The sequence below is a fragment of the Centroberyx affinis genome, unplaced genomic scaffold, assembly GCF_046629955.1.
Source record: "Centroberyx affinis isolate AG114_WGS23_722 - 3 ecotype Tasmania unplaced genomic scaffold, CSIRO-AGI_Caff_v1 ptg002194l_1, whole genome shotgun sequence".
Classification (NCBI taxonomy): domain Eukaryota; kingdom Metazoa; phylum Chordata; class Actinopteri; order Beryciformes; family Berycidae; genus Centroberyx; species Centroberyx affinis.
In genome coordinates, this window is record NW_027280502.1 from 14,789 (window position 1) to 35,153 (window position 20,365).

The following is a 20,365-nucleotide window of genomic DNA, read 5'->3' on the forward strand; positions in this document are numbered from 1 at the left end:
CTACTAGCTGTGTAGTATGTGTCATACAGCTCATGGTTGACTTCCATGATGTCAAAGACCTTTCCTTGAGTCCTCTTCATGTGGTGAGGAGGAATTGTCATGCAAAAAAAAGTGAGTGGTGATAGTTCGGGGGTCAGGAAGCTATGTGAACCCCTCTGTGATTGGTGGAGGTCAAGTCTCAGGTCCCTCATCAGGACTTGGGTACATGAAAGGTCAGGGGGCGAACCTGGGCAAAAATACATTTAAAAGCTTATAAACAAAACGTACTAGCTGAAGTAGTTGAGGCTCACTCCCAGCACACTTAAAGAGCTAAAAGAGATTAACATCACTCTCGAGGTAAGTAAAACAGGATTCCAATACATCTCTGCGAATCAATTTCCATGATCTTTCCATGGCTATTCCATGACACAAAGAAAATTTCAGAAGATTTCCATGACCAAAATCTGGCAGCAAAAACGTGAATGTGAACGTAACATTTTTTTCTGAAAAACAGACTTGCCATTTCCCGTAAGTTTTCAAAGTCTGGAAAACATGTTTATGTTTTCGTGTTCCATTTTGTTTTCACTTCACCAAGGCTCATGCAAAAAAGTTCCATGTTTTCTTATGAGCCTTGGTGAGGGAAAATAAGTCTTTTTTTTTTTTAGCTCAAAAAACACAATGAGTGTTTGTTTAAGCTTATCTTTCAAGTGTTATTTCCACTTTTAACGTTGCTCAAGTGCCAGGAAACCTATTATTAAGTAATTTCAAGTATCTAAAAGCTGTTTCAAAGCCAATTTTGCCCAGGTCCATGCCAGATCAGCATTAAATGTCGGTGGAGAGTTATAACCTCAAACATCGATGGCCACTCCATGTTTGGTAGAGATCACATCCCTGGTTCCCGTCAGATACATGAGCACTGAACACAGATGAGGAAGTGTTGCCGTGGTGCTGACGTACAGCCAGTAGGGAATCGGCGCCGTGTTGCCGAACGGGCACACCCACAGGCCGTGGCGCACGGCATCCCGAACGTGGTGCGTCGCCATGGCAATGAAGAGCATCCACGGCAAGGAGCACCAAGCATCTTTGAGGCGTCCGATCCACATGAGAAAACGGAGGGAGAGACATAGCACAGGGATAAGGGAGGAACAGTGGAGGGGCGGACGCTGAGGGAGGGATACAGCAGCCTGCAGGGAGGGAGGGAGGGAGGGAGAGAGAGAGAGACAGAGAGAGAGGGGGAAATGATGAGTATTTTGCAAGACTTCCTTCAACAAAATGCATGTAGTAAAATTAGAAGCCGTCCTGACTTCATTACAACCTTCACAAATATAATTGCTGCAAGCCCTTTGCAGCAGTAATATTGCAGAATTCTAAGTCTCTTCTCTCACTATGGTGAAGCAATTGGCTAGATTTCCACCAGATTTTAACTAGGGATGGGATGATACATCGAAATTCCCTAACCCTGACCAAACTAACACGACAGCATGTGCGCCAACTGTGACAGTGTGACAGAAGCCGAACTGAGAGAATCTCTGTCCTTATTGGCAACATGCTGCTAAGATATGCGACCCATCAGTACTGTAGACAGCAGTAAGTGATGAAAGTGATTCCTCTGTCCACAATCAGCTTTGGCCTTTGTACATTTTGGCACACACTGAATTTTTGAAAATTCATTCTTTTAGATCACGTAACGAGTAGTTCACCATGAGTACATGGACTTGCACATCTCTAGTCTCCAGCAGTGACTCCAATTTGTGATTGAAGTAATAATCTTTAACATTTTCAAATGAATAAATGTCTGTTTTGCCACTCTCTGTCACAGTCTCATATAACACAGCAGTAGTCCAATCTATACCCAGTTCATGAAAGCTTTTATATTTCCCAAGAAATATCCTCTGGCACAATGGAAGTGATGCATTTTCTATTTCTGGCAGCAATAACAGTGGTGAGTTTGGACTAGATAGAAGAGGAAATGAGTAGTTAGCTTGAGCAGCGATAGGCGCCACGGCTGAACAGACAAAGAACAGAGCGCCACCTACGGAAACTCAAACTGCATCAACAGGAAAACCAAGGAAAAAGACGTCACAGTACTGGACACACTGTTTGATTGACAGGTGATCTCTTGGAAGTGCAGCAATGAGCGCTTAGCACCAAAGATGTCAGCAAATAAAAAATGAAGTGAAGATCTCGCTTTTACATAGTCTAAGTCTGTAAACCAGGTTCCTCTGTTTATTTCCTGACTAGATTTCAGTCAGTGCTCAGTACCACAGTATGTACATTGCAAGTGTGGGCAAGATGCCTGCCTGCCTATCTATAGATTATTAGTCGTCATTACAGCAAATATCACATGTGAAATACAGGTGCAGCTATTTTAATGATGAGCTATGTTTCGCTTGACCTGGACAGCTTCGTAGTAACTTTTGAACAAAGAATCTGATGTTATTAAAATCTGTCTTTGTCAGCTCTGTAAGACAAATAGTTCCATATTTCGTTCCTGGCACCAGTTCGTCAACCAGTTCAGGTGGTCTGGGATCCAGTTCAAGACTCGGTGGGTTGTTTAACGCTGTTGCCATGTTTTCAGACGTTTCCATGTTTCTGACTGCTGCAGTCCACTCTTAAGAGCCAGACTGTGGCTCTTTCTATTCCAATCCTCCTTCTTCTTGTAACTGTTCCAATCTACACCATCTGGAGGTGATGCTTAAGTGAAATTTCAGTTTGCAGAAAACATTTTACTGAATCTACTGAATAAACTAGTGCAGTGCCCGTTCGCACCGCTGCTACACAGAGCACTGTTCGCTTGTTTACTCAAAGTTTATTAATATTGAACGTGTCACATGTCCAAATTGCACCAAATCCGACACTGCACTTCCTTGGGTCCCCAGCAATACACCCGCCAAGTGTGAAGTAGATCGGACGAAGATATGCGACGGACACACAGACAGACAGACAGACAGAGATTCCTTGCTTTATAGTATTATGATACAATTCAATGTTGAATTCAATCTTTCACACCAGTATTAAGTACTAACAAAATATAGGTTATCGTTACAACACCTGTAAGGGCAGAGCAACATTTTCTATACTTTTCTAGCCTGTTTGCACACTCTCCAAATTTTCCATTACCTGGAAATGGTCAAATTCATTAGACACACCTGTCAATTAGGTCTACCAGTCAGGAATGACCTATGGGATTGAGTGACACACTTAATTGGGCATAGGTTATAAAATGTGTATGAAATGACTTTACTTCCATTTGAACCCTGATGAAGACCTGTATAGGCCGAAACCGGTCAGTCTTTTAAAGTGTACAAGCCATGTTACAATGAAGGCTTTTTTTAAACTATTTTAACAAAGGCGACTTGTTCCTGCTCCACAAGTGCCTGAAGTTGTTTTTTCTCATGTGATGGTCAAATTCATTTTCAATCTCCTTCCAGAAGTGCACAGGAACCCTGTTTAAGGATGCAGGTCTTACCTTAAGTGACAGGGATCCAGCCATGTAGAAGTGGTCCAAGTCTATGAGCGATGCCAGAAGGCCAGCCAGTAGGACCTCGTACAGATCGCTCTTTTTCCTCAGTCCAATCACAATTGCCCATGACCACAGCCCCACCAACCCGTGCGTGGCGTTGTCCAGGACGGCCCGCAGCCACAGGTGCTGCTGGATGACGGACAGCTGGAGGGCATGGTCCGCTACCACACAGAACATCCCCAGCCCCGCCGACGCCAAGAGGGAGGCGGAGCTGAACGTTTGTAGGAGGGCTTGAGCTTTCTCCGTCTCCACAGCCAGGCTAAGAGGAACGGGAACGCCCTCTCCCCCAAAGCCCACCCCTAACAACGGGGATGAGGAGGGGGAGGAGTCGAGCTTGGAGTAGAAGCCTTGCATGTTGACAGATGGCTGGAGAGGCCAATCGCCCGCAGAAGGTCAGCAAGATTCAGGTAGACTGGAGAAGGAAAGAAAGAGAGAGAGAGAGGGGATTGGTAAGATCGAGAGAAGGGGTTGGGAGAAAACAAAACGGGAGAGAGAAAGAGGGAGAGAAAGAAGAAAGGACGGGGTGAGAAATGGAGGTAAGGCAAGATTAGTTGGGGGAAAAAAAGCAGGGAGGGGATGAGAGATGGAAGAAGGCGAAGAGGCGAAGAATGGGAAGATGGGGATATAAAAGAGAAAGAAATGAAAGGAGGGCGAGGCCAGAAGTGGGAGAGAGTGAGTGAGGAGAATAGACTATAGTGAGCGTTACATTAGTGCTTTAGTTGAGGCACACATGACCCACTTATCTGTGGCCAGATGTAAACGATGCATATGCACAAAAAATATCCATATGCCACTTTCCATATAAAAATGGGACATTATTAAAAAAAGAACGTGCCGTACCTCCACTCATGCTTAACAACATGTAGAGTCAGCTGAGCTGAGTATGATATAGCAAGGTAGCAATAATGTAAAAGACAGAATTTAGATGACATTTTATTTGGAGCGCGACATTCGCAGTGCAACAAACCAATCAAATCTGGGGAAAGAGGCAGGACAGCCAGGCAGCAGGGACCAGACTCAATATATAGTAAGTGAAAAGTCATGGTGGAGGAGAAAATTAGAATCTGAGTTTCTGTCCTGTCAAAATACCAAGCCCAGCGGACACATTGAGCCAATGACATTAACGTTATTTCACAATGACATTTCCTTAAACAATTGTGTGCTGGGATAAATGTCAAGTTACATGAAAGTAGGCGAGAAGGCTACATACAGCAGGAAAATCAATAAAAAGAAAATTCTGTGTTGCGTCAACAAACTTGATTTGAACAAAGCAACCTAACTTGTTTGATGCTGGTCAGTTACCACAGAAACAACCATATGCGGCCAAATAGAGAGGGCGACGGCGACGCCATGCCAAGTCATCGCTTGTGAGTGTGGCTTCACCATGAGAGGGGGAGAGATGAGTCGCAAAAGTAGGAGGGTGTGCTGCTTTGGTTGCCAGGTGACCAAAATAACCCAACCACTTTCCCTCTGAATTGTATGCAATCCTCTGCCTGTTCCTCCATCTTTGTTTGATTAAAGTTGGGCAACCAATGAATGACAACGGGGGGGTTCAAACTGTTTCTCCCTAGCCGCACTTCTCTGTATGAACAGCCCCTTAGTGCTGTTAGAGGAACTAATGCGAGAACAAGTCTTTGGTGATTTTCTGGCTCATGATGATGACTGCCATTTATGTGCAAACCATGTTAAATAGCGGTGTGTTGACCTCCATTCATGGCTAATTGTGGGAGTGCGGAATCTGCAGATTAGACTTGTGTATGCAAACAGTTTCATGACAACTGAGATTTACAAAACGGAGCGATGTGTGAACACATTAGCAGGTTTTTACAAATCTGACAAAAACACTGTGTACATCTTCTTACAATTTTGCGAACACACAGATTTTTAGTCTTAGTTTTTATACGTCTGGCCACAGGTGTCACATTCAGGATCCGTCTGACATTTTATTCTCCCTGCACAATAAATATACAGGAATTTGTCACGGTGACATTGAGGCAACGTACCAATGACATGCAGAGTTTCACAATATTGCACAGATGGCGCGGATGACAGGACCTCATACACAGAAATCCAATTGTGATGCACAGTCTTTGTTTCCCAAACCACCGTTTTTTAAAACCAAAGCTAGACATCTGTTTTGTATTCTGTTATCTTGTCATGTTTGCCATATCAACTTTTCTCTGCTGTCAAATAATGTGAAATGGCAAGAATTAATAGCTTTGTAATTTTACACAATTTCCCCACAGGGATCATGAGAGTTTAATGCTAACATGAATTAAGAGAGACAAGCAGCACTGCCAGAGAATAATAAGGTAATAAGAGCAACTATGCTAAGCCTAATTATTGAAAGAAACATTATGCTTCATGCTTATCACAAACAGGTGAAAATAAGGCATTTTGAAATGTCAGTTGAGCATTATGAGTATGATGGTAGGGCTGCACACTAAATATAACAGAGAAATATTGCCATTTCCTACAATTTCCAAGTCACAAGAAGTTGCAGGTTTATAGAGGAGAAAGAGCTTTGTTGACAAGGTTGAAAACATTTTCATTTATATTTAAACGGATCCAGTCCTATGCATTAACATCTCAAACCCCGCAAACACAGACAATTCTGTGAAAAGCCTTAACAAATAAATGTGATGCACAGCTTTGTCCGCAGGTATCACAACTAATACTGCAAACATTCAGAAGAAGAAAAAAATGCAACAATCATATTTGTCGATATTGTGCAGCCTTTTGTGACAGTGTTTAAAACACACATTGATTTACTCCAGATCTCCTATTGATTTACCACACTTTAGGCAGTGTGTTTCAAGTGGAAACACTCTTTTTCATGCAGCGGTCATGGTCGATTGCAACTGTCAGTGTGTGTGGCCTCTCAGATCATAACGAATAAATAAAAAAGGGCATTTCAGCTGGATTTCACCAAAGCATTGCAGCACCATAATCATCTTTAATTATAGGTCAATATGACGTTTAAGATCTTTTTTAAGTCTTTGAAGAAGCAATCTGCGTTGCAAAACAGCACATCAAAAATCAATTTAAAACACATGTTATATCTGTATCTGAGGACTACCCCTGCAGCCTAATCAAGACACAGAAAGTGCGATCACCGTTTAACTGCAATGCTTCATGATGACATGAACAATATGGGCAAAAAAAAGCCTGTTAAGAGAGAGACAATTTCTAGGCTCTAGTGATTCATAAGTCCTCGACATAAAAATAGCTAGTCTGCAGACATAATGGATTCACTTGAAAGACTGATGTTGTCTTCTGACCCCCCGGGGGAGACAGAAATGGGTCTCTCTCTTTCTCCCATGCAGCTGACTGAAATGTAGGGCAGAGTCAAATGACAATCTATCTGAATCTACCTTATCGTCGCCAGCTGCCTGGTGTGAGCATGCCGCCTCTGGCCCTTGAGGAAAAAAAAAAAAACCCATCTGTTATCCTCATATGAAAATTGAATTAATTCATTGATGTCAGCTGCCGGCTGGTCTGGGTTATCTTCTCACTGTGGCTAGCTTAACGTCACATCCAACATTAACGTTACTGTTGTTGTTGGTGGTTGGGAAGTTAACGTTATATTCGACCAAGGGAACTGGTTGTAGTTTTAATCGTCTGGCCGTTAGACCGACATGGAAAAAACACATTTACGGGTTAATTAACGTTATTTTATCTGCTAAGCATCACTGACCGAATGACAGTTTAGGAGCTAACTAGCTAGCTTGGCTAGGTGACAGTGAAAGATGCTGCTTTGTGTAGGCGGACAGCAGCTGTCACGTCTGCTAAGGCTGCGGTGAATTACAGAATATACCACTTCAGCTTTGTAATGAAAGAAAACAACTACTTCAGTTGTGTTTTGGTCAATTCGTCAAGTGCTTTCATTATTTATTTTTTTATCAGACAGTTGAGAAATCTGACGTTACTCACCCCATTGTTGTACAACGTTAGTTATCCAGACGCCACAGTCGCCTCTTCTTCTGTTTTCTTTTGCGGCAGGAGGAGACGCTCACCGGCGCTGTGCTGCCGCCCGCAGGCCGTGGGCGGAACGACAGCCGGGTGGCGCTTGATCGGAGGCAAAAGTGAACTGGCTGGTAGGATAGAAAACCAGCAGTAATCTTCAGTCCAGGAGCAGCATTGAGAGCCACTGCTGTGGACTAGGTAGCCATGTGCCATATAGAGAGAGTCTGCAGGTTTTCATTTCAACCAAAAACTAGGGCCTCCTCTCTGGTTGAAGGTGTGTTAGTGAAAGCACCTGGGCCCAACTGGGATAGGATTTCAGTAATCAGATAGGATCAAATCTCAAAACGGGATATTTCATTCAAAACTAGAAGCTGTGATCCTGATCCTAAAAGTCGGGATAAGGATTTGGTAATCCAATCCTACCTAAAATCTAGATCAAATGTTGTTATGGGGTATATAAAAACTCTTAAAGTGGAGATTAGGATAGTTTTGATACTGAAAATCAGGATAATCTTGATCCCACTGGAAGGGGTGTATTCAGGATGGATTCAAGGTTGATGTAGAGACATGTGAGACACATGGCACATCTTTCATAAAATGTTTTATTCAGTGCTTGCACATTAACAGGAACACAAACCCTAAATGGACAATAAGATTTTTTCAATTAGAACCCCACAAAACTAAAAGTGGGCTAAAGAAAACTGCAAGCTGTAAAAATGTGTAAATGCCTTGGGCTGTTATTTGAAAATATATTCTGTTATCTATTCTATAATAACGGCCGCATCTGGCAGCACTGCAGCCAGATGGACCAGCTGGACGGTCAATGAGACGCTCCAGTGAACCTTTATATGGTTTTGATCAATAAAAACGGCATGCTGACAAAACAGTTTTGTGTTTGGAATTATTTTTATTATCTAGTAAGACACTGAATTCTAAAATTAAATTGACTTTGGCCCATTGTGTGCTAATGCAGATAAGTGAATAGGAGTAATATGCAAACTGATTTACACTTTTTCCAACATGTTCACTCATGTCTGTCTTAATTAAATTTTGCATTATTTTGACCAACTGATAGTGGCCAATCCAAAGACTGCAAATCTAGATCATGTAATCCTGATCTTGTGGTATCTGTATCAGAATGATCCTATCTGAAAATTATTTGACAAAACCTACAAGATCAATTTGATATGGGATAGCAAAATCCAGATAATTTTGATCCAGATATCAGTGTTTTGCCATCTGTTGGACAAATAACGTTACAGCATGTTTGGTCAAAAAAGACATGAATGAACTACATGTACTGGGTGACGTCTGGATGATAGAACAGTGTTGAACAGTAGCCTAATGTGCATTTTTTTTTTTTTTATGTTTTGTCAACCTACAAAATGGCAGCAGATGTGAGAATTTGCCTTGAAGATTTTATTTAATTAAAGAAATGCAAATATGAAATACTACCCAGTTTATATAATCAGTTTTAGGGAGCATAGGCTGATTTCCCCCCAATTCCTCAGCACAATTCCTTGAAAAATAAAGCCTATCATTTTTCTAAATCAACTCCAAATCAACATCCCCAGTGGGATCAAGATTTTCCTGATTATGTGGCATCAAAACTATCCTAACCTTGAGCTTTGAAAAACGCAGAAGCAACATTTCAGCTTGATTAAAAGGTAGGATTGGGTCAGTAACTCCAAATCCTAACTTTATAGATCAGAATTTCCTTTATAAATTTTAAAATACCCAATTTTGAGGTTTAATCCAATCCAATTACTGTTATCCCAGGGCCGTTCCAGGGCGTCCCCAGCAAAATGAGACAGCCTAGTTTCACAATGTGTGTGTGTGTGTGTGTGTGTGTAAGAGAGAGAGAGTTCCTAATGAATTTTAGAGGCAAAGTGCAGCAGAAATTGGAGGAGCATGAGAGAAAGGTACCAGAGGGAGAAAAGGGCAGAGAAAGGAAACAAAAAAAGCAAAAGTGGTTTGCTGCGGGGGGCTGATGCATGGCCATTCTCAGTTTCCTCGCTTCATTTATCAAGGTACGTGTCACTTCCTCAAACATGGATGGGGTAGTCAGGGACGGGGCGGGTGAAGGAGAGGGGATCAGACTGGACAGAAGGGGGAAGGATGAATAGATGAGGAAGGACGAAGCACGAGCCGGGGGGGGAGGAAAGTGAAGAGGATTTGAGGACTAAACAGGATGAGTAGAAACAACAGGAGGAATCTAATTAGGAGAGAGAGAGGAAGCAGAAAAGGCCAGAACAGGACCGACTCTCCGCCAGACCCTGACAGGCAGCCCACACATGAAAACATCAGTCATGCCAGAGAGAGACGACTCGTTTTCAGCCTCACCTTGCTGCGGCCTTGAGGGAAGACACTCCATCAAAGGAGCGTGAGGACGTCCTCTTCTCAAAGAGTGTTGAGTCCAAGTTTGTTTCCCCTGAACAAGAAAGCAAAAGAAAATACACCAGCTGCTCTATGATGCTCAGTTTTCTTGTGTGAGTTTATGGAAAGCTAAGCTAAAGTGAGAAGTGTTTCTTAGAATTTCTATAGAATTATACCATGATCTGGGTGAATACTCAATTCTGATTGGCTGCAGGGTGTCCATTAATTCCTAATAATGGACACCTACTAAGTAGTTCCAGTGAAACTGTCTGTTCACCGTTCTAAATTAATGCGCTGGCTACGTAGTATCAGCCTGTATCTAAAATGAGTAACCATAGCAACAGGGACGCATTCAAAGCCTCCGCCTGATTTGTTCGTGAAAATCTTGATATTGATTTGAGGACAATGACATGGCTGGATAGCTAGCTAGTCTTGTTGTTAAACATACTGTCAAATTATATTTACTGTTTGTCAACCGTACGCAATGTTATTGACTTTGAATGTTGCTAGCATAACGTTAGCTTTCTGGCTCATAGCTGAGCCAAAGGGTTCTATGAGCTGAGCGGACTAGAAATATCTCCAGCTGCCAAGTCGTATCTAAGGTTCGTCCTATTTACTGGAGTAGTGAACAACGTTTCCATTGCATAAGAACCTTATGGGATGATAATGATTGTTCCAGGTATTAGTCAAACCCTCAGGTGTTACCAGGGAAACTGAGTTATGGCTTGTGAAAAACTTTAGATTTTGATTACAAAATGCATGAAAATATAAATTAATGGTCTTAATTTTTTTTCTTTGGCAAGTGACTATGGTATAAGCGGAATAATGCCCTTTGAGGTGTCCATAATCAGGAATTAATGGATGACAGGGAGGCCAGAACCGTCCTCCGCTGCACGTTGGATGGTTACCTCCGCAGAGTGGACACCTCGTCGGGCATTATCCCTTACTTAACCAACATATTTCTTACCTGCCATTACAGAGGTGAAAAGACAGATGAACTGAGCACACACACATGCACTCAGGATGGTGGTAGAGACTTGAGGTGAGGTGAGAATAGGAATCGGCCCTTTTCACCAACATGGCTGACATTCTTCCACATGCTATAGATCGGTTCTCACCATTGCCAGCAATGTTAAGAAGCCAACTTTCTGTCATCTCTGACTCTGTCTGTGACCAATTTGTGTTTCAGCATAGCTTATAACCAGAGGTGTGACCGAGTCCACTGTGCTCGAGTCCCAAGTCAGTCTGAAGTCTAATGTAGAACACTAAGTCAAGTCAGAACAAATCAACAGTCCAGTATCAATTTAATCAGAATCAGAATCAGAATCAGAAATACTTAATTGATCCCCGAGGGGAAATTGGGTGACATTGCAGTTGCTCACATTGTAGAGAAATACTGTATATATAAGCATAGAGAAATTATAAGAAATTATAAGAAAAATAGAACTAAGAAAGTAAGAAATATGTAAGATATGTGCATTATACTACAATATATAACAATGATAATAATAATAATAATATAGAAATAAGAGAAATAAGAATTATGTACAAATATGTGCATCATACTCCAATACATACACCAGTGTAAATAGTTAAATAATTAAAAAAATATTGCACAATTGAATTATTGCACAAAAAATTGGTATTGCACAGTTTAAATATAAGTCATAAGTTATGGGTTATAAACTGCTGACAGGGGTGAAATAAGTCCAAGAGCCAGTCTATTGACTCAGAGTGTCTGACACTCTGAGGGAGGAGTTGAAAAGTTTGATGGCCACAGGCAGGAATGAGTTCCTGTGACGCTCTGTGGTGCAACTCGGTGGAATGAGTCTTGCACTGAATGTGCTCCTGTGCTCGACCAGCATGTAATGGAGCGGGTGGGAGACATTGTCCAAGATGCCATGTAACTTGGACAGCATCCTCCTCTGTGACACTGCCACCAGAGAGTCCAGCTCCACCCCCACAACGTCACCGGCCTTGCGGATCAGTTTGTTGAGTCTGTTGGCGTCCGCTGCCCTCAACCTGCTGCCCCAGCACACCACAGCAAACAGGAGAGCACCGGCCACCACAGACTCATAAAACATCCTCAGCATTGTCCGGCAGATGTTGAAGGACCTCAGCCTCCTCAGAAAGTAGAGACGGCTCTGGCCCTTCTTGTAGAGGGCTTCAGTGTTCTTAGCCCAGTTCAGTTTATTATCAGTGTACACTCCCAGGTACTTGTAGTCCTCCACAATGTCCACACTGACCCCCTCGATGGAAACAGGGGTCACCGGTGCCTTGGCCCTCCTCGGATCCACAACCAGCTCCTTTGTCTTTGCCACGCTGAGCTGCAGATGGTTCTGCTCACACCATGTGACAAAGTTTCCCACCACAGCAGAGCTCTGTATCTCAAAGAAAACTAAACATCTAGGACTTTTCAATGCAATGTGGTTTTAATAGGATAAAAACTTGGTAAGAGCATCATAAGTTTTCAACTCCAATAAATTCAATCATTCCATACAAATTCAGAAAACAGAATTTAAATTCAGCCGTCTGAATTCAAAGTCAAGTCCCAAGTCACCAGAACCCAAGTCGAGTCTCAAGTATTCTCCTCATGCATCAAGTCAAGTCTCATGCAATTAACTGTCAACATATCAAGAGTAGAAAAAATCTAAATAGTTATCACCCAAAGCAATGCATGTGGTACTTAACAGTTTACAGAGTCTTGGCATTAACTGACAACAACTGACAGTTTTATAAAAATAAAATACTGCTTTCCCAAAGTGCTTAATAATAAACTCTGTCTATGTTTACAAACTGCTTGATAAGAAACTTTGCCTATACCGCTTATCTAAAATTATGTTTACAAAAAGTTTAACAATACATGAAATCAAGGTTAAACAAGCGGCAAGAACAACAGCAAAATCACACATGGCCAACTTCCAACAGAGCAAAACACAGGAACAATGGTGATAAAGTAATTACAAAATGCTAACCGGCTAAGTAAGTTGTCACTCTATGAGGAACAGATGATACATTTGCTCTTTTTGTGAAGATATGGTGTCCTTGCCAAGGGACAGTGCCAGCTGGAGAGGCAAAGTGCTCAGTCAGCGTCTCCCTCGCTTGCTTCTCCTCCCTGGAGAAGTGACCGTTTGCCTCATCCTGCCCAGGAGACCTCCATCATCCCAGAGTGTCGGCTTCAGCTTTTCCAGACATAAAACCGGACTGTAACGTCTGCTATTTGAAGAATACACAAACATTTAACCAAACGTCGACAACATTAGGGTTCCAAGCACCAGCATCCCTCCCAGAGTGTTCCTATAGGAGTCTTTGAGTGAAAAATAAAGAAATTAACAGTGCATTTTTGCCTGTGTGAATCCAGGTTTAGTTTATGGCAGTGATTCTCAACCTTTTTCATATCGAGGACCCTAATTTAGTCCACATTAGGGCCACGGACCCCCATTTGATGAGATTTTCTCTCTCAAACTAAAATCTGAGAATATTTTTATTGTTAGATATGATTTTGTCCAGAATTCCATGACTGTCTGTATTGTAGGTAGATAACAGTGAAACTATGATCAAAACAGTCATTCTTCTACATTCTCTAATTGTGTTAACTTCTTGTAAATGAAATAATGGTGGAGTTTAACAATTTATCAGTTTGCTGGGGACCCCCTGGAACCCCCTCAAGGACCCCTGGTGGTCCCCGGACCCCACGTTGAGAACCACTGGTTTATGGCAACTGAATGAGCAGGTGAATGAATGAAATGCTCTGATTATGGAAGTCACAGTGTGTTTTGTGAGGCAAAACAAATCTTTTTTTCAGACAAAAAGGGAATTCTTAATGCAGCCCATGGTAGTTTACGTTTTTTTCTTTGTCATTTTTAATGTACTTAATCTTTGTATTCAGAAATTGATGTTTTTATAACCTACAGCACAAAGGTAGTGAAGATACACAGCTCTGTAGTTTTCACTGAGCAGCACTAGAGGGGGAAGGAGACCACAGAATAATGTGAGCCTAAATAAGTAATGTGTTTCTGAGTGCTGTGAATTCTGACTCTGTTCATTTATGAGCTGCTGTGATCTGATTTGATAGTTTGCTTTGATTGTCTGTTACTATACTGTGTGATCATCTAAAGCAAAGCATTTTCATTACATGTAAACTAAACCACACTATAATCTAAACATAAAGGTCTTAACCATGCAAGCATCAGATCTTAGTTGCAATGATTAAAAAAATATATTTACTGCCCCTGTAGGACTGCATCTAGATCTGCTCTTCAAAACTGAAATTACATTCAAACCCTCACAATACTCTACATTTTACAGTTTTTCAAAATGTGTTGGAGCCTATACTATGGTGCATAATAGGTATATTTTAAAAGTCACATATTATGCATTTATCATGATTTTGTAATCAAATATACTATGGCTCCAGATAAGAATAAGGTTTTTTGTAATATGTTGTAAATAATTTGCAATATGTTGTAAATAACTGTAATTTAGTTAAAAGGGCATTTATTGAACACATTTGAATACAAAGTCCTCACAGGTAGAACATTCACAATACCGGACTGTGATTGGCAGATAATACCAGCTCCTCTAATTCAGATGAGGTAAACACACTGGAGGCTTTCCAGTTGGTGTGTCCGTTCAAATGCTGCAAACCTGCCTGATTGGAAAGATTTTTTAGCAATTAATTAATTTAACAATATTTTGAGCAATCAAGGAGGCAATCAAGGCCAAGTCCAACTGTGATGTTGGTCCAAAATGGACAGTAGCCTAAAAAGGATGGAATAACTTTAATTAACCGCTCAAACAAATCAAATTTTAACTAGAAGGGCACCTCCGCCAAGGCCAATAGTCCAGTCTGCTATGATATGCAAATTTTGTGAGTCGGATCCGATCCACTCCAAAATTTAATGGGTTCTTCCTTGGCCCATGCTACACCCTTCCACGAAGTTTCATGAAAATCGGCCCAGTAGTTTTTCCTTAATCATGCTGAAAATAAACAAACGGCACCGAAAAACATAACCTCCTTGGCGGTGGTAACAATGTCTTCATAAAACGTTTGAGATCATATATGCATATAAGCAGAGGGAAATTTGAATCCTTATAATGTCTTTAATGAGCCTGGTTTCCATGGAGACACAAAACCTGCATCTGATCTTACAGTTATATCTGACAGTTTAGGGAGGTAGTCCACATATATGTTCTATATTTAGCACAGATCAGACTTGTATATCTCATGTAAAAGTATAATGTAGTCTACATGGATTTCATCTTCAACTTGATAGAGAATTTCAGTTAGTCACTAGATAAATAAATAATGGCTGCCTGAATTACACACAGAGCTTTCATTTATAAATACCGTAAGTTGCACCTTACTGAGTTCTATTTCCCTGCACACAGTTGAAATAAATCATAGTTCCCTGCATGAAGTTGAAATGAATCAAGGGCCTCATTAATAGAAACAATCAAGTATTAACAAAGTGCATGAGTGGAAATCAATATCAGTGTGGTTATTTATAAACCTTGAACTTGAGATGGAAAAAGTTCCAGCTCAATATCAGCTCAGATTCTTAAGTAGCCTCATAAATTACAATAAAAAGCCAACTCATGCAGGCGGGCGGTCCTTCTCTTCTCTTCTCCCCCTTCGACTAGAACTGAAATTTCACCACCACAAGTACTTACATTTAAGGTGTTTAGGTGATGATGTCATCCAGAGTGAATCATGGTGAGTCAGCAGGTAGGTGTTCAGTGGGTTGCTCAATGACACTGTGACTGGCTGTTCTCTACAAAACCAGCAGTCGCTTAAAATAACCTTACATTTTCATTAATTTACATTAAGTCACCCCTTAATTCATGCAACATCCCCTTAAAATTAATTAAGTGAGTTATTAATGGAGGATATCCCATACCAAACCTCCTTAAACACCCCCTTAATCTTCACTCCTTACTTTCTAATTTAATGAAAAATTCAGGGAGACAGGAACTTTTCTGTTAATTTCCACATAATAATCCTGTAAACCTGCACAAAAGACATGAAAAATCCCATAATTCCTAGTGTCTCTGTGAATCAACCCATTAATTAAATACCATGATACTAACCTTACTTTTGAATGGATAATTAATGCTTATGTAATGGAGAAATTAAGGACATTTCAAGGAATAAAATTAAGGGGTTTGGTTTCACAGTGATGATGGACGCACATTAGCTATAGTGGGTGTTGAACCTGTGACCTGTAGGTTATGGGACACCCTAACTAACCGCAAGTCAACTCTGCTGCCAGTTCAACTCTCAAATCAGGACATTTTTCATCAAAGAACAACAATAGATTTAGAAAGGATTTGGAAGGAGACTGATTTAGAAAAGTCTCTGTGGAGAATGTGTATGAATGCATGTAGCAGTTAAGTTAAAAGCAGTACAGACTAAAAGTAGTTAAAATCCACTGTGCCTAGAATGGTGGTGCTGAAAAGATGTCCACCACATTTACATTTTACATTTACATTTTAGGTAGGGTAGAGCAGGGTTAGTTGTCACATGGGTAAGTTGTCTCAGTGGCTCAAACGAAATATTTTATCCCCAAAAGTCCAATTACTCAAATGTTTACTTTCTCAATAAGAGGTTACTCATGTTGATTACAACAGTGTAAGCCAAAACACTCTAACATAACAACAATTTTCATACCTGAAAGTAAATAATGTTTTGAACACAAGAGTATGTTTTTCATGTTGTTATAGTATTACTCGAAAGGACATGGAGTTGAGTGCATGAACGCAGCACACTTGTCTATGTGACAACATGCCCCGTCATGTGTGACAACATGCCCTGACGTGGGGTAAGTTGTCACAAGTTTTCAAGTGAAGAGAAGACCTTAATCTAGCTAGAAATATATATGTTGTATCTCAGCAGTAAGGCACTGCTGAGAAATACCCCCTTGAGTAAAAAGTGTGACAACATGCCCCTGTCTCCCCTATTTAGCTGACCCTCTCGTCCAGAATGAGTTTGAATGAGTAAGCAGGTAGGTGTGTTGCTCAAGGGCACTTACAGTAAACACAACACAACAAAGGAAAACAGTGTAATCAATGGAGAAAAACTACATCTATTAAGTCAATTTTTCTAGGTACAATTGACTTAATCAATGTAGTTATTCTTAATTAATGAGTTAATTGACAGCATGAAACCAGAGTTGGTTTCATCAGATGGGATAGTCTTAATGTGCTGTGGCAGAACTAGAGAAAGAAAATAGCTGCCATCCAGTAAGGTCTGAGTAAAAAAAATATTAAGAATTTATGTTAGAAATTATTTCATAAATTATTTTATTCAAGAAATTAGCATTTTAAGTTTAAACTCTTGTTAAAACCTATTCTGCTAAAACAAACTATAATACTTTATACAATATATAATTATAAGTAAGCAGGCAAACAAACAAATACAGAAAGAGATAGATAGAAATCACCTCCTGCACTGAATGAAACATGACAGCAGTCCATGGAAAACAATTGCTGGCTGATTAATAACGTTCATAAATGAGGCCCTCAGACACACAGTATTATCATTTGATGATATTACAATACTAATTTACATATGTGATGACAGACTGGCAGACCAAGTGATTGCCTGGGGCTCCATGATTTCATAAGTAAACTTGGAATGATTTTGCTGAATAATTGCTCATTAATTAATCCTGCCCTTGTCTCTTGCTCGTTCTCCCCGGCCTCCCACTGTCTTGTCAAACCCACCCCACCTCCCCCACTCAGGGTCAAGGCCGTCCTCACTGTCACTGATTTCAATCACTTTTATTTTTAGGCATTTAGCTGGCGGTTTTGTCCAGGTAAAACTGACAGTGAGTACAACAGTAGAATAATCGTATTCTTCTATCACTAATGGAAAGGAGTGTAAAGATGACCCCATTTTCACTTACCTTGCTTTTTCATTGCTTTTCTGTTAGTGATGGCTAGAAATGGAACAATATTCTCACGATACGATTTGATATGCAATATGGGATTCACAGTTTGATAGGGAGGAGCTGTGTAAAGGGAGTTGCAGTAGTCCAGGCGGGACGAGACGACCGTATGGAATATTTTCTCCACATCTTGTGAGGAGAGAAAGTATTTTATATTGGAGATGGTCCTCAGCTGGAAAAAACTGCCTTTCACAACAGAGTTGATTTGTTTGTTAAGCTTGAGGGCTGAGTAAAAAAAATACACCAAGGATTCCTGAGATGAGTTTTACTTTACATAAGAGCCCCAGGGATCAAGGTGTAATTCTATCTCTCGTGACAAATGGCCAGGGCCTATGATAAGAAGTTTTCTCAAAATTTAGTTTGAGGACATTTTGTGCCATCCAACTCTTAGTCAAACAGTCCTGAAGAATGGCTAAGCTGCTGGGATCATTAGAGTTAAAATAGACATACAGCTGTGTATCGTCCGCATAGCAGTGATAAGATAAACCCTCAAATTGACGGATTGTATCTCCTAGGGAAGCATAAAGAGAATAAAATTGTACTCAGGATTGACCCCTGTGGCACCCATCCACTTATCAAGGAGGATATGTTGATCAGTGGTATCAAATGCAGCAGTAAGATGAAGCAGCAGTAGGATAGAGCATTCCCCTGTGTCAATTTCATAATTTATTCTCTTTTGCACAGAACTTTTATCTGCATGCACAATCTCATGCCTGAGACCTACAGCACAAACTTGGTGTCTCGCACTTTAGGAAAGACTGTGAAAATGCTCTCTCAAGCATCTGCAAGAAAGCTCTGCATAAGTGCCCCCTGAAGTACCACATAGCACAAAACCTAATTTGTCTGGACCCAAACACAATGTGCACTCCAGCTGAGTGCATGTAGAAAATGAAGTGTCTCAGGGTTTTAAGGGCATATTATGACGTTTGTGCAGGATAATCGGTTGGCAGGCAGAACATCTACTGGTAATGAGAAACAAGAACAGACAAGAGCTGGAGAGAAATTATTTTTTGATATCATCATGGGTTTTTCTAGGAAATTGTAGTATGAGGGTGGTGGGAGCAAAGCGAGCGAGAGGGATGGTCCAGAAGGTGGGGTGGCTCCATCAGTTGAAATTTTAAGGGAAAATACTGAATTTTGAAGGGTTTTAAGGGCATATTATGAAGTTTTTTTGCTGAAAAGAAAGAAAACAACACTACAAGGTATTTTAAGAGGACACTCACTTGAAGTAAGAGCGTGTAATACCAACTGAATATGAGTAAAATGAGTATAACAAAATAAAATAAAAAAATAAAAAACTTGTCTAAACATGTTTAGAAAAAACCCTGGTCATTATTATTTTAATTAGTTAATTAGGATTTTTGTTACTAACACATGGTTTTAAACATTCTCTTAAAAACTGTTTGGGTAACACTTTATAATAACCATCATTAATAAATGGTAAATTGATAGTTAATCAAACTTTAATTAATAGTTATTTTACTGTTAACAAACAATGAAATGATCATTAATAATGTTTACTAATTATTAGTAATGCTATAATTTATGTTATTTTATCATTAGTTTGTAAAATAATTTGTTTATAAATTATATATTGTATCATAGCTGATAAGAGACAGTAAAAAGGGTAAAAAGCTATGATACAATATATAATTTATAAACAAATTATTTTATATTACACAAACGAATGATAAAATAACAAATTATAGCATTACTAATAATTAGTAAACATTATTAATGATCATTTCATTGTTTGTTAACAGTAAAATAACTATTAACTAAAGTTTAATTAACTATCAATTTACCATTTATTAATGATGGTTATTATAAAGTGTTACCACTGTTTGTATCAAAGTATATTTTTAGTCCCTTAGTTTGTGTTCACTTATGATTTGATTGGCTATCCACTGTCATTCCTGACACTTGATTGGCTCTATTCAAAGCGATACTGCACAGATTATGTTGCTGATATTATGTGAATATGTACTCTTCTTCTTTCCACATCTAATTGCAGGTGATGTGATTGCATAACAATGTGAGAAGTTCTTGTTCAGCAAGGCCAAAGCTGCAAGCTTCATGTCCTTCAATCCACTTGTCCAAGGCTCCAGAGTTGATGTGTTTTTACATCAACACATCAGAAGCTACTCCTCTTGTCCCATGGACAAGCAACAGCTGAACACGGGTTCTCAGTCAACAAAGAAGTGGAAACATGGAAGAGGACACAATTATTGCACAAAGAGTTGTCTGTGACCATGTCTGAGTGTGTGGTGGAGTGACTAAAGTGCCTCTCGCAAAAGAGCTGTGTAATTACTGTGCAACTGCACATCAGATACAGAGCCCATCTGGATGAGGAAAAAAGGAAAAGGGAGAGGGATGAACAAAAGCAATATAAAAATTGCTTAAAGGGAGATTAAGCTCTAAACACATTTTTCGGCTGTAATGTTCAGGTCTGATTTTTTTATGCCCACTAGCAGTGGAAAAAATATTCTCAAAATGATCATTCATCCGTCATCAAGTTATCACCCCTAACTCCAATGGCCTGCACCCCCACCCCCACCCCCCCTCCTGACAT

At 40.2% G+C, this 20,365-nt stretch overlaps 1 protein-coding gene across 2 annotated transcripts; it reads right to left on the minus strand.

The window, feature by feature from the left end:
- Nucleotides 1-827: 827 nt before the first annotated feature.
- Nucleotides 828-7,494, minus strand: tmem267 (transmembrane protein 267). 2 transcript variants are annotated; one of them, XM_071532499.1, is made up of 4 exons: nt 7,436-7,494; nt 6,877-6,920; nt 3,449-3,914; nt 828-1,163 (listed from the first exon to the last, which is right to left on the minus strand). In XM_071532499.1, the coding sequence occupies exons 3-4, from the start codon at nt 3,854-3,856 to the stop codon at nt 828-830; spliced, it is 744 nt and encodes a 247-aa protein (XP_071388600.1). In that variant the 5' UTR covers nt 3,857-3,914; nt 6,877-6,920; nt 7,436-7,494. The 2 variants fall into 2 exon arrangements, with proteins under 2 accessions (XP_071388600.1, XP_071388601.1); XM_071532500.1 differs by lacking the exon at nt 6,877-6,920 and having other exon boundaries at nt 7,436-7,486.
- Nucleotides 7,495-20,365: the final 12,871 nt, after the last annotated feature.